The 12,982-nt window shown below is 37.5% G+C and overlaps 1 protein-coding gene across 1 annotated transcript in view; it reads left to right on the top strand.

Annotated features, from left to right (window-relative positions):
- The first annotated feature begins 979 nt into the window (after positions 1-979).
- PDE4B (phosphodiesterase 4B) overlaps positions 980-12,982 on the top strand; it is a 433,205-nt gene continuing 421,202 nt past the window's right edge. The window contains exons 1-2 of the mRNA XM_029948623.1: positions 980-1,055; positions 8,341-8,579. Of these exons, the coding sequence (XP_029804483.1) occupies positions 1,014-1,055; positions 8,341-8,579 (281 nt within the window). The 5' untranslated portion in view covers positions 980-1,013. The remainder of the gene's footprint in view (positions 1,056-8,340; positions 8,580-12,982) is intronic.

The raw sequence follows: 12,982 nt of genomic DNA, 5'->3' as shown, positions 1-12,982 counted from the left end.
AGTATTATCTTTTCCAGTTCAATTCTGCAAACAGAATTCTTTATATTCTCTTATAGACTCCTGAAAGTCTGAACTTTAAATTTGGACCTTTTTTGGAAGCCTGGGTTTTCAAAGCAAGAGATTAGTTTTCCTTTGGAGTTGCAAAACCAGGTGCGTCCTTAAATTTTGGTAGTGTTATTGAGGTTCCTTGTTTTTGAAGTGGCTTTCCATGATCTACACAAAACAAATATCATAAACAACAGCATTTTTTCTTCAAAATGGCCTGGTTTGTGTGATTTAAACCAGGGAATTTTAGCTTTTTCTAACTATCAGTTGCTAAAATTTTCTGTGGTAAATACTTGCCTATGTGTTTATACATATGAGAGGTTTAAACTGATGGTAAAATTGAAATTAAGATCTTTCTTGTTTGTGTATATTCTGTGTTCATTTGTTTTTCTTTCCTTTTTTTTTTTTTTTGTTTGACCACAATATCAAAGCCTTGTGTTCCTTAAATTCTAAATCTGCCATGTTTTAATCTGTGTTACCTTGGCTCAATTGTTTTTCTGGTCACTTGCTCGCTTGTTAGAAAAAAAATGAAAGTAATCTCACAGATTGTTATGCAGATTAAATGAAACGTTGTATAAGAAAGTATAAAGCCTGTCACAAACACATATTATTTCTGTATTCTTAATGATCATGGATTATTTGGTATACTGAGTGTTACCCTCTATTCTTTTCTTTCCGCCTGAGAAGCTTTGCACTGGTTTCTTGGATTTTTGTATTTTGCGAACTTCTTTTTCCTCATTTCAGATTTAATTGGCTTGGAAAATTATGATATTTACTTATACATGTACATTAAATACATTCAAATGTTAGCTTGGAGAATACAAATAAGTCACGTATTTGTATTCAACGAAGGGTACTGAGCTCTTTGTGTGTGTGTGTCTTTTTTTTCCCCTGTAGGTCTTAAAAATTGTCAGCAAAACAGTGCCGAATAACAGACATTCTAAGAGGGGATATTTTTCGCCTCTATAATGAAGAAAAGCAGGAGTGTGATGGCAGTAACGGCTGATGATGTAAGTTCCAAAAGTCAGAGTTGCTCAGTTCTCCCCACTTTTTGTCTGCTCAGTGAAGTCACTCTATAATTTTATTCAAAGGGCAGGCTAGGCTGTTTAACAGCACCACTTTGTCACTAATCATTCCTATGACCCAGGCATTGCTTGCACCTGGTGCCAGAATTCTGCAGAGTCAACAACAGGAACAGTGCCCTCTCTGCAGCTTGGAGATGGCCTCAGCTTCATGGTTTCACTCACAGAACCCCCAATCTCTGATGGATGCCCACATTCTAATTCTTACAAACTCCTCTTTCTACACTGCATATGTGATCAGTTCCCTGATGACTTTCTTCCCCATCATTACCCAGGCACAGCTAATCCTTGAGAGTCACCTCCTGTGGTGGGGTCTTTGACAACTGCTTGTAGGAGGCTCCTGATGTACACATCCTGTAGGTCTCGGCTACTCAAGTGTGATCCTCAGGGCAGCAGCATTAGCATTGCCTGGGTATTTATTTGAAATGCAAAGTCTGAAGCCACATCTTAGATGAACAAATCAGACAGTATTTTAACAAGATCCCAAGGTGACTAGATATATGCATTCTTTCAGAAACCCTGCTCTAGGTTATCTGAAGAAGTCTATAAACTTACCATTACATAACTTTGCATCATGGGCAGCTGAGATTAATTATCTCCTTTGCTTTTAATTGCCTGGCCCCCTGTCAGTGCGACTTTAATTGTCCAGTTCTTACTCATTTTCTGTTTGTTATTGAATTAAAAATCATATGCTGACTGATATGATATGCAGGAGGAAAGGAGGGAGTTAGGAAAAAGAAGTACTTTTCCTTGCTTTCTGTAATAACTCGTCTTATTAAGCTCCTATTTCAACAGATCGGGGAGAGACTGGAAGGAACTTGAATTTGCCAATTAATGTAAAACTCTGTCTTTTGCATAAATTCCCTGCCTTTCAGGATTTCTCCTAGTTCTTATTCCTTCCCTCTAATAACATGGCAGTGGGCAAAGGGACTTAGCATTAATTAACATCATAGTAAAAGGTGTGCGGTATTGTCCTTGTCTTGTATTGTCCCCTTTCCGCTAGCTTCCACTGCTGTCCAGTTGAGGAACAGCTCATGTCCCCAGGTCTTTGGTTGTCAAGTCTCTGTCCTTGGTCCAGTGCTGATGGAGCATGTGACAGGTGTACCAGGTGATAACTGCTTTCAGCGTAGGCAGTGTACCTTCTTAGCGCGCTGTGAGTTTGATCTTCTCCCCCACTGGGTGAACTCTTTGTTTAACCTTTCAGGGGGGTTCTGATTAAAAGCTTTGCTTTCTGTCTAGTGCTTACCTTCGGGCTGCATACCCCACAGACTTCTGGTCCCTTTGCCACATGTTGAAGCAAATCCCTTAGCAGGCAAGCAGAGGCTAATTCTCAGCCTCTTCCTGTGTCCCTGTAGGTGCTTGTTGGGAACTTCTTGGACCCACAAGTGCAGAGGGAGACTTAACTGTGCTTGTGAGGTTCTTACCAACAAAACCTACCCTTTCGCCATTGCCATTTCTACTCTTGGGTAGTGTTCTAGTTTCATCACTTGTGATGATATTTCCTTTCTTTATTTCCCCCTTCTCTGCTTTTTGACTACAAGGGAACTTCCCTTAACTCACATTCTAAGTTCTCAGTACCCCTGGTAAAAAGTGATGTTCAGACTTCTATGCTCTATTCTGGATATCTAAAGGGAAACTTTGGAAGTTTAGAAATCATTTTTCTTAAAAACAAAAATCTACAAGAAACTCACTTTGGGATTGTCTTTTTATTAAAAGCACACTTTGTATAATGTGTGCTCTAAGATTCTATATTTTGGAAGAATAAAATGAAGCAATATATTCTGTCTATAAAAGATGGTTAATGATTCTTTTCTTATAGTAATAATCCCAGTCTGTGTTGAGGCAGTCAGGTGCCACAGTCACAAGACAAAAGATGGAGATTGCTGCATATAAGAATATGCAAAGAAGAAAAGCACATTCAAAGAATATTAAGCCTACCAGAGTGGATAATTTTTACCTAGTGTGCACTGTCCAACATGGTAACCACTAGCCATATATGACTCTTAAGCACCAATCTGAATGGAAATGTGCCATCAGTGTAAAAATGGATCTTGGATTTTGAATATATAATAGTATAAATAGAAAAGAATGTAAAAAATTCATTAATAATTTTTATACAGATTACATTTTGAAATGATGATATTTTTGACACACTAGCTTAAGTATACTATTAAAAGTAATTTCACCTACATCTGAAAATAATACAACAGGGTATGTCAACTATCCTAAAAAATGCGATTTCATCTGTTTCTTTTTTACTTTATTTAAAAAATGTTTTAATATTTATTTATTTTTGAGAGAGAGACAGAGCACAAGTGGGGGAGGGGCAGAGAGAGACGGAGACACAGAATCTGAAGTAGGCTCCAGGTTCTGAGCTGTCAGCAGAGAGCCTGATGCAGGGATCGAAATCACAAGCTGTGAGATCATGCTGAGCCACAGTTGGAAGCTCACTGGACTGAGCCAGCCAGGCACCCCTCTTTTTTTACTTTTTTATTGTGACTACTAGAAGATTTAAAATTAGACATTCAGCTCCCATTTGTGGCTTGCACATTATTCCTAGTGGACAGTGATGACCTGGCACTTTTCATTATGTGCCTTGACTCTTCGAGTACAAAGCTCATCCTAAATGTTTAACACACAGTATTTCTTCTCTCACAATAAGAGCAACTTCGCAGATTTTACATTTTATATACCACACTCTTGAAAGGTAAGTTTTCACCTTTAAGTCAGGAATATGTTATATTTTCATTTATTTTAATTCATCAAAAAATTTATTAGTGATTTAAATAGCCACTTAACTGAACACCTGTTATCTGCCAAATACTTGTTAGGTCTAGAGATTCAATAGCATAGTGTTTATGTCCCTTTGAGGCTTATATTCCAGACAGAAGGGGAGAAATCAATGGATAGATTATATGGTAAGAGCTATACAGAAAAGTGAAGTTGGTCAACAGGCAAACAATGCTTGGATGGTGAGGCTAGAGTGTTTATGGAGGAATAACGGGAGATGACATATGGACAGAGATGCCATGTGGGCCGTGAGCCCTCTGAAGACCAGAGAGAAGAACATTTCTGGCAAAGGGAACAACATACGCAAAGGCCTTCACAGTGTGTAAAATACTATATTTGTCTCTGTCAGCATAAGCAAATGCATAACCACGACTACTGTGTTTGTATAATTACAGTACACAAATAACCTTAATAGGAGACTTACTATGATGAATGACACAGGAACAGTATGCATTAAGTACTTTGTGTTTGGGAATAAGTATCATAAGTGAGGAATAAATTAAGTGCTATTCAGGTACTAAACACAAGCACTTAATTAAGTCTAACGGGATTACAGGATCAGGGAAAAGCTGAAACTAGGGAATAGCTCAGACAGGTGGGGGCTGCTTGTTTGAGGAAGAGGTGAAAAAGGGAAAATAGATAAGAGAATAGGACAGAAGAACCAGGAAATATGTGTGTGGGTCACACATACACACACACAGAAAGAAAGAAAAAGAAAGAGAGAGAAAGAAAGAAAGAAGGGCTGATTTTACATATAAAATATATTGTTTACCTCTGGGCAAACTGCTCATAAGTGATGGTGATTGCCCATGATTAAAATACATTTTTCAAAGACAAAATTACTTTTGTTATTGTGTCATGGAGCATCAAGACATTTAGTTTTAATAGGGTCACTGGGGGTCACTGGATACATCCCATACTATCCATTTCTAGTTTCTTAAGGTTTGAGACACTCTGGCCTATGGTCCAAAGTGAATTGTACCCAAGCACACCAGAAGTCCTAGGAGGGACCCAATCCCATTTCCTCACTAGGAATTTAATCAGAAGAATTCCAAAATGGGGCAAGCTCCAAAAGTGTCTGGGATAGACTAGCAAAGCCAAAATAAAACAACAGCAACAGCAACAAAGTTGTAACTACTTAGGCACCGATATTCCTCAGCTGGATACTTCAGTGTTGCTAACTTGGTTAGTTTTTTTTTCTTTTAAAGTTTATTTATTTTGAGGGGGACAGAGCATGACTAGGGGTGGGGCAGAGAAAGAGGGAGACGGAGAATCCTAAGAGCCCTACATTGGCCTGGAACTCATTAAACTGTGAGATCATGACCTGAACCAAAATCAAGAGTCAGAATGCTTAACTGACTGGACCACCCAGGCGCCCCCTAACTTGGTTAGTTTTGATTTGGAGCTAGGACAGAGTCCCTTTAGGATGCCCTTCCCTTCCTCCCTGCAGACCCTTCCCACTTAGATGCAGGGTTTCACACTAACTTCTCCTTTGTGATAACCTTTTTGAATTATATTGGCAAAAATATTAATTAAAAGTTTTTTAAAAATTTTTTAATATTTTTAAATTTATTTTTGAGAGAGAGAGAGAGAGAGAGAGAGACAGCATGAGCAGGGGAAGGTCAGAGGGAGAGGGAGACCTAGAATCCGAAGACAGGCTCCAGGCTGAGCTAGCTGTTGCACAAAGCCTGATGCAGGGCTCGAACCCACAAACCGTGAGATCATGACGTGTGCCGAAGTTGGACGCTTAACCGACTGAGCCACCCAGGCTCCCCAGAAATACCAAATTTTAAACAAACAATTATCCAGGACCGTGAGGATAATCCCAAACTGGGTTGTTTCCCTTGGTTGTAGAGATACAGAGCGAATTTGGGATAATACGATGCATTTTAAAATTTATAATTTCCAGAAGTAACATTCAAATTACTGTTCCTTTCCCCCAGTCTTTGTTCTGAGGAGTGGTATGGTCAGCCAGAATCATACTAGTTAAAATAGGAATATAAATCTAAGATCTCAAATTCAGTAATTGAGAACTGACTGAATTAGACTTTTCCCTTGAGGATGTGAGGAATTGGGAGGATTGCTATATAGATGAGGAACATGAATGAGGGAGTTTGAGGTAGTCATGAATAACTCTACATGGGTGAATGAGTGTTTGTAAAACAATATTAATTAATGTTCCCACCGTTTTAAGTTATTTCTCAAAAGCCACTTCATTATGTTCTTTTGTGGGAATGTATTTTCATGTTAACTGGATCATTTAAAACAAATTCTTTTAACTCAAGGAATGACTTTGCATTCATAAATTCAAGCCTGTTTGCAAGTCAGTGTGGGAGACATTTTGTGGTAGGTGTGACTTTGTTATCTTTCAAATAACAAGTACCAAATAAATACCATATAGTTCATTTACTTCTACTAGTTGATAATAATTTTCCTTTTCTAAAAGAGAAAAACATCCAATAACTTTATTAGGAGACTCTAGTGACTGGTGGTTTAACTGAATGATATCCTTATTTCTGTTCTCTGGTACAAATTCTCTTGCATAGCAGGTAATGATATATTCATGACTTGATTCCAGATAACCAGTACTTTCTTTACATGAATATTTAGAACTAGACTGATTTATAGTCATGAGTTCTGGCTTTTGGTACTTGAGTCTCTTCAGGAAGACTTTGGGTTCTGTTTCATTAACTTATCTTTATGCCTTTTAGGAAAAAAAACTTATATACCAAGCTTTCCCCTCAGCCTCTTATTTGTAAAACACACACACACACACACACACACACACACACACACACACGGAGTAACTACACTAAGTGCTAGTCCTACAATGGATTTATCTTAGCTGGTTAGTAAATAGTGAAACACTGGACACATCCCAGAATATTTTAAACTCTGGAAAATTCTAGATTGTTACTCTTCTTCTTCTTGTTATTGAATTGTGGTCATACTAAATTTCAAATAAATGGTATTCCTGCTAAGCACAAGAAAATGTCATATTATTCCATTTCAGATAGAAAGAGTGGGGCCCCTGAAAGATGTCAGGCCTATTCATACCCCAATTTCCTTCATCAAAAGTGGTCTTGTGTGGATCACATAAGCATAAATTGCTAGAATATAGGTTTCTGTGAACATAGATACGACGCTTCCTTTTGCTGTTGTATCCTTCTTAAGTAGCACAGAATAAAGCTATAATAGGTATGCAACAAATATCTGTTGCACCAATCCAGATAGATCCTGAAACTTGAGTTAGTTGTTCTTGTATGAACTAGGAGAGGGGTGGATGGAATGGGAGGTAAAGAACTTTTGTTTGTTTAAGCTTTTGCAGGCCTATTCCCAGGTTTTCCTAACTCTATTCTGAAAGGTTAGCAGGGAAGTAGCTGTCTTGTTAGGGCCACAGAATGACTTTTTGGTGAGACACCTTGGCCTGGTGATAGGACTCCATTATTCCATGTTAAGATAAGAGTGACAGTTTCATCCTTTGAACTCCAAGTCACTGTCAATGGGTATTTGCAGTGCTATGACATTTTCTATCTTTGAGCTGGTATGAATGGTCCATCAGCGAGCAGCTCATTTGGGGCGCCTACTCCCAACAGTGCCAGGAACCACCATCACCAAGAGATGTAGGGAGGATGAATGACTCTTATCAGTGGCTACAGCACAATGTCTTTATCTTCTCACAAGTATTTCATTTATGTCAGCATGAGGGCATGTACTGAACACATGCAGTGCAGTTCAGGGCTGGATAAAGTAGACTCTTCTTTTCCTGAGCTCTTACATAATTTTACCAAAAAAGTACAAAGAAAGAAAGAAAGAAAAGAAGGAAAGAGAGAAAGAGAGAAGAAAGAGAAATAAGTCTCAACTCAGAGAATATCTTTTATGGGAACAGGAATAGTCAGTTCTCCATAATTACCAAGATCTTTCTCTCCTAAGATTGAAAATATTTTTACTTTAAAACACTAAGCAAGAGAGAGTATGCCTTAGCTAACATCATTTTTCCTTATGTTGCAGAATAGTAACATTGATTTCCAATATATATATTCAATGATAAGTTTTCATTTTAGCAAGTTAAGAGAAAAAGAGAAAGAAAGGGAAAAAAAGACAAATTTAACAAAGAGAAAGAAGGTAGAAAGCCCTCTATCCACATGCTTTAACTGGTAGATATTACCTTCTGTCCTAAAAATCACCAAGAATGTGCAACTAATGTTTATTCCAAAAGTTGAAAATTAGCCAACCTGCCCACTTCTTGTTTTCTCTTAGTCTTTTAATATGAGTGTTAGATTCTGATTGTGAGATCACGAATCATGACTTTATGACTGACAACTGGAACATTTAGGTTTTTATTTCACTCCACTGTGCATCATTTTAGACATTTGAATTTCATTTTCTTTTTCTTCTTTTTTCTTTCCCTGTGGTTCCTCAGAATGTGAAAGATTATCTTGAATGTAGCCTGAGTAAATCCTACAGTTCTTCTAGTAACACGCTTGGGATCGACCTCTGGAGAGGGAGAAGGTGTTGCTCAGGAAACTTACAGTTACCGCCCCTGTCCCAAAGACAGAGCGAGAGGGCAAGGACTCCCGAGGGGGACGGCATTTCCAGACCCACCACGCTACCTTTGACGACACTTCCAAGCATTGCTATTACAACCGTAAGCCAGGAGGGGTGAGTAGTCTCAAAATTAAATGTCAATTCTGAGTTTTGTTTTCTGATTGTTTCAACATAATCTCTTGTTATTAAAATGTTGGGTGTTTGTGGAGTAACTAAGGCTGTTGACATTTTGAGAATTTGTTTTCCTTTGGGTAGCAAGATGAGGCCTTTTAAACAGCGGAGAGATTTTCAACCTATTAAGATTGGAAGGAGCCTGTTGAGGGAGGAATGAGATACATTTTTGTTAATGTCAAGGGGAAAACAAAATTACTGCCTATGATCTGTTTTTTTTTTTTAAATAACTATTCAGTGTGCATCAATATGTTTCCATTTAGAAAAGCAAAATCATATTAGAGTACCTAAGAGAATTAAATATGTACATATGACAAGAGACATTCTTACCACTCTGCTCTACATATAATTATTCCTAGCTTCTTTTTATTATAATACCATTTTACTAACCTCAGTTTGTGATTATGTATGAAATAGAGCGCTTCATTATAAATCAAAAGAGGAATGAAAATTATACTCTGAGAGATGCTTGGGTTGTTTTGCAGAGTCTTTATTTGTAAAAGAGGCTATCTGAATCTAGGGCTGAAAAGTTAATCAAGTACATATAATATTATAATTATGGTTAAAATTGCGCTGTGATGCTGCTTCAGATGAGTGTTTCATCATACTTTTAATAATTAGCATTCGACTTTTTTCCTTTTTTCCTCTACATAATTTTCAAATATTTTTTAAGAATGGCCTGCTTGCATAACATGGGGGTTTATCATTAGGATGAAGAATATTTTCTCTAAATTTTATGTAATTTTAAATTGTAAAAATATGGTGCACTTTTTGTTTAAATTATTTATTAAAGAGGAGGACTAATGTTTCCTCATTAAAATCTGGTTTTCATTGTGTGTCATATACCCTTGCCACTTACTGAGCTCCATGGTGGTGGTGAGTAGCCCAGTATGTAGTCATTGAATAATGCAGAGCATTTTTTAGTTGCTGGTTGTCAAATACACTAGGAATTAGATCACTGAGACTCCAGGTATTATAGTTACTGGCACGAAATGGTTCATCAGACTGTATGTGATAAAGGAGCATGGTAACACACTGTAAGGAGAACGGGTTAAACACGTGAGAGGCACTGACTTACCATCTTCTGTTGAGCTGAAATAACATTAGAATAGTCATAGCCAATCATTGAAAACTAAAACAGGCATCTCACTCCCAGATCGCTTACTCAATCGCATAGCTCATGTGATTGGTCTTGGTTATGCTTCTGCAGAATTGCAGATTTTGAGTTGTAAAGAATTCCACAGATTTATTTTTCAGCAAGTTGGCACTGGTACAGTTGTACCAGTTGTTACAATTTTGAAATGCTTTCATACCAGTTGGTAAATGTGCACTTTCCTGAGTTCTCTGATTGCCCCTTCGAGCATCCCAGACTCTTTCCCAGAAGTAAATTCCTCACAATCCAGGAACTAAGGAGATGATGGCTGGCACAGCAGGGATCTGCTTTCAGCAGGTGTTGATGACATACTTTATAGGATAACAATCTGGATAAAAAGTACCTTGCAAATTTTGAGTTTATTTAACTCAAGGACACTTTGAGAGTTGTAGAATTGTCTTTCCCATAGCCGTATCAAATCCTGACTGACTTTTGGGACTTGCTTGTCTCTCTCTCTCAGTTGAGTGTATTAGTCTGTACAGAGTAATAATACTTACCTCATAGGCTATTGGGGGGATTAAATATGGTAATTTCCACAAGATGCCTATCTTAGTAAAAAGCACGTGTTAGGTTATCAACAGTTGTTAGTTTCTCTCCTCTTGAATATTATCCAGTAAAGCCGTTTGACAACTAGAAACCATGCCTCAAGTTATCAGCAGCCTCATGTGGGGTATCAGTAACTTAGAGTGAAATGGAAGACTTAGCCATTCTCCAGAGAGTTTGTGTTGTGCAATCAGTAATACCATATATTAAGTAATTCATTCACAACATGTCTTTCAGTTCAATTTCCTGGATACTTTTTAATAGATGGGAGTATCAGTCATTGACTCTAAGTTTATTTTTAATTGTAGGCAACTGAAAGCATTGTTATATATTCCTTAAAAATGCTGTCATGGGAACATGCATAGTTGCAGACTGGTAGAGTTGCTGGCTGAGGAATCTGATTAAAAGACATTTGATTAGAAGTGAGGAAGTAGACTTTCAAGTATCATTATTGTCATCAACTTGATGCAAGTTCACAGGTGTCAGGGATGCAGCCTCTGACCATGTGTGGGAAAGAATTATACTTACCTCTTAGAGGAATGAGAATATGGAATCAGTCTCCACATCTAAACCAGGGGTGAGAAAATTTTCTGTGAGGTCAACTAGTCAATATTTTTGGCTTTGTGGGCTTTGTAGTCCCTTTCATTACTATGCAGTTGTACTATGGTAGTTTGAAAAGCAGCCATACATAATGCATAATGAATAAATGTAGCTGTGTTCCAGTAACACTTTACTTATCCAAACAGGTAGCAGGGCAGATTTGATCTGACAGTCAATTTGATGATTCCTGGCCTAGATTTAAAAAAGATCTCTAGGACATGACTTCTACTCTGATATTGCTGTGACAGTTACAACTGGGTGAAACTTATCTTGGGTTCCTGGTTGGTGTGCTAAATGTGCCATAGGTACGGGGCCATGCACTAGAGGTCAGATTTTTAAAGCCAGTGAAGGACTTTGAGTGAGTGCAAATGAAAGATAGTGCCCAGTGTATATAAGGTTAAAGAGAAAAGCACTGACATAGATTTAGCCCTTGTCTAGGGAGAACACATGGATGACAGGACTCGGCCATCATTATAGACAAAAGGCCTGGAATCTAAGGATGGTGTTTGACTTACCATAGAGAAAGAACAAGTTAGAAATTACCTGTGTCCACCTGGGTAAACTTGCATCCTGTTACCTTTTGGATAAGGTTCTTCCTCTCACAGAAACCCTAGTGGACAAATAATGCAAAGATAATAACTAGTTTTCAGAGTTGTGATGAAAATTAAAGATAACGTGTATGATGCGTGGAGAACAGTCACCAGCACTTAGTGGTTGTTTTGATGTTGTTGTCATTATTATTGTTGTTTTGATTGTTATATATGGACAGAGTAGTCAGAATTATGCAATTTCTATTGTTGGGGATTCTGGGGGAACTTCACTTACCTGAGTTATTGGAACCAACTTGGAAATATGATGAAAAAAGCAAGATATTATTATTGTTACTGATAAAGTTGATGTTGGCATACATAATCTATGTCTGTGGGTAAGTGGGCTTCTTACCCTGAACACCAGAATTGTACAGGCTTACCACCCAGTCATAGAAGGTGCTGGACCTAGGCAGAAGGTTCCTTCTAGTCCTTCCCTGTTTACAGTTTGTTTTCATCTATTTTAATTATCTCCCTTTATTTTTTTACTCTATAGTACACCAGCATTTTTGGATTTAATTTTTTATTTAGATTTAGAAATTTACCAATATCTTTATTTTTGGTTACTTTTTGTATCTCAGACCTCTTGGGATCACTTGCCTTTGTGCTCAAGTCAGTCATGTTTTATTTGTCTGAAAATGTCTTTATTTTGCTCTCATTCTTGAGAGTATTTTTTCAATGTATAGCAGTTACTTTACTTCAACACTTTGTAACTATTTTCCCTTGTCTTTTGGCTTCCATTGCTATTATTGTGAGTTGGATGTAAATTTAATTGTTTGTCTAAGTAAGTAGCTGCCATTTTTTGCTTGTTTCTAAATTTTGATCTTATTTATCTAATTAAAAAAAAAAAAGACCCCTATGAAGTCCTAGTTCAATTTGGGAGGACTCTCCTCTTGGACTCCCTAGCCTAGGCACGTATGAACTTTGACTGCAATTCCTCTTGACCTTCAAGTCTATCAAACCAATGTTCACATTTGCTGTGACAAATATCCTCAGGGCAAAAACAGCTTTGGTGTTTATCATGTAGCTCTGGTGAGACACTTCCCTTTAGATACGGGCTTGCTATTTCCTTACTACCTGGTCACTTTGATGATATTAAGTAGGTAAGGAGATACTTTTCCTTCTTTTTAAAGCAAAGGGTTAGTTGAAATAATCTAGTCCACTATTACCAGAAACCCTTCATAACCATATGCTATGAGTTTCTTAGGCTCCTGGATCCCACATTTGTTTCATCTGTGAAAATTACCTTCAGCATATTTTTGATCTGAAGCTTTTTTCATATTTCTGAAGCTTGTGCTCCTAGGGGGCTAATGAGGCCCATTTCTATGATTTAGTCTCCTTAAGACAGTCTTTCTTCAGGTATTAGTTAGAATTCTTCAGAGAAACACAAGCAATAGAATATCTGAAGGTTACATATGTATATAACCTCTCGATAGATAGATAGATAGATAGATAGATAGATA

This window comes from Suricata suricatta, chromosome 8 (assembly GCF_006229205.1).
Source record: "Suricata suricatta isolate VVHF042 chromosome 8, meerkat_22Aug2017_6uvM2_HiC, whole genome shotgun sequence".
Classification (NCBI taxonomy): domain Eukaryota; kingdom Metazoa; phylum Chordata; class Mammalia; order Carnivora; family Herpestidae; genus Suricata; species Suricata suricatta.
The sequence above is the reverse complement of the archived record's forward strand: the minus strand, read 5'-3'. Positions and strand labels throughout refer to the sequence as shown.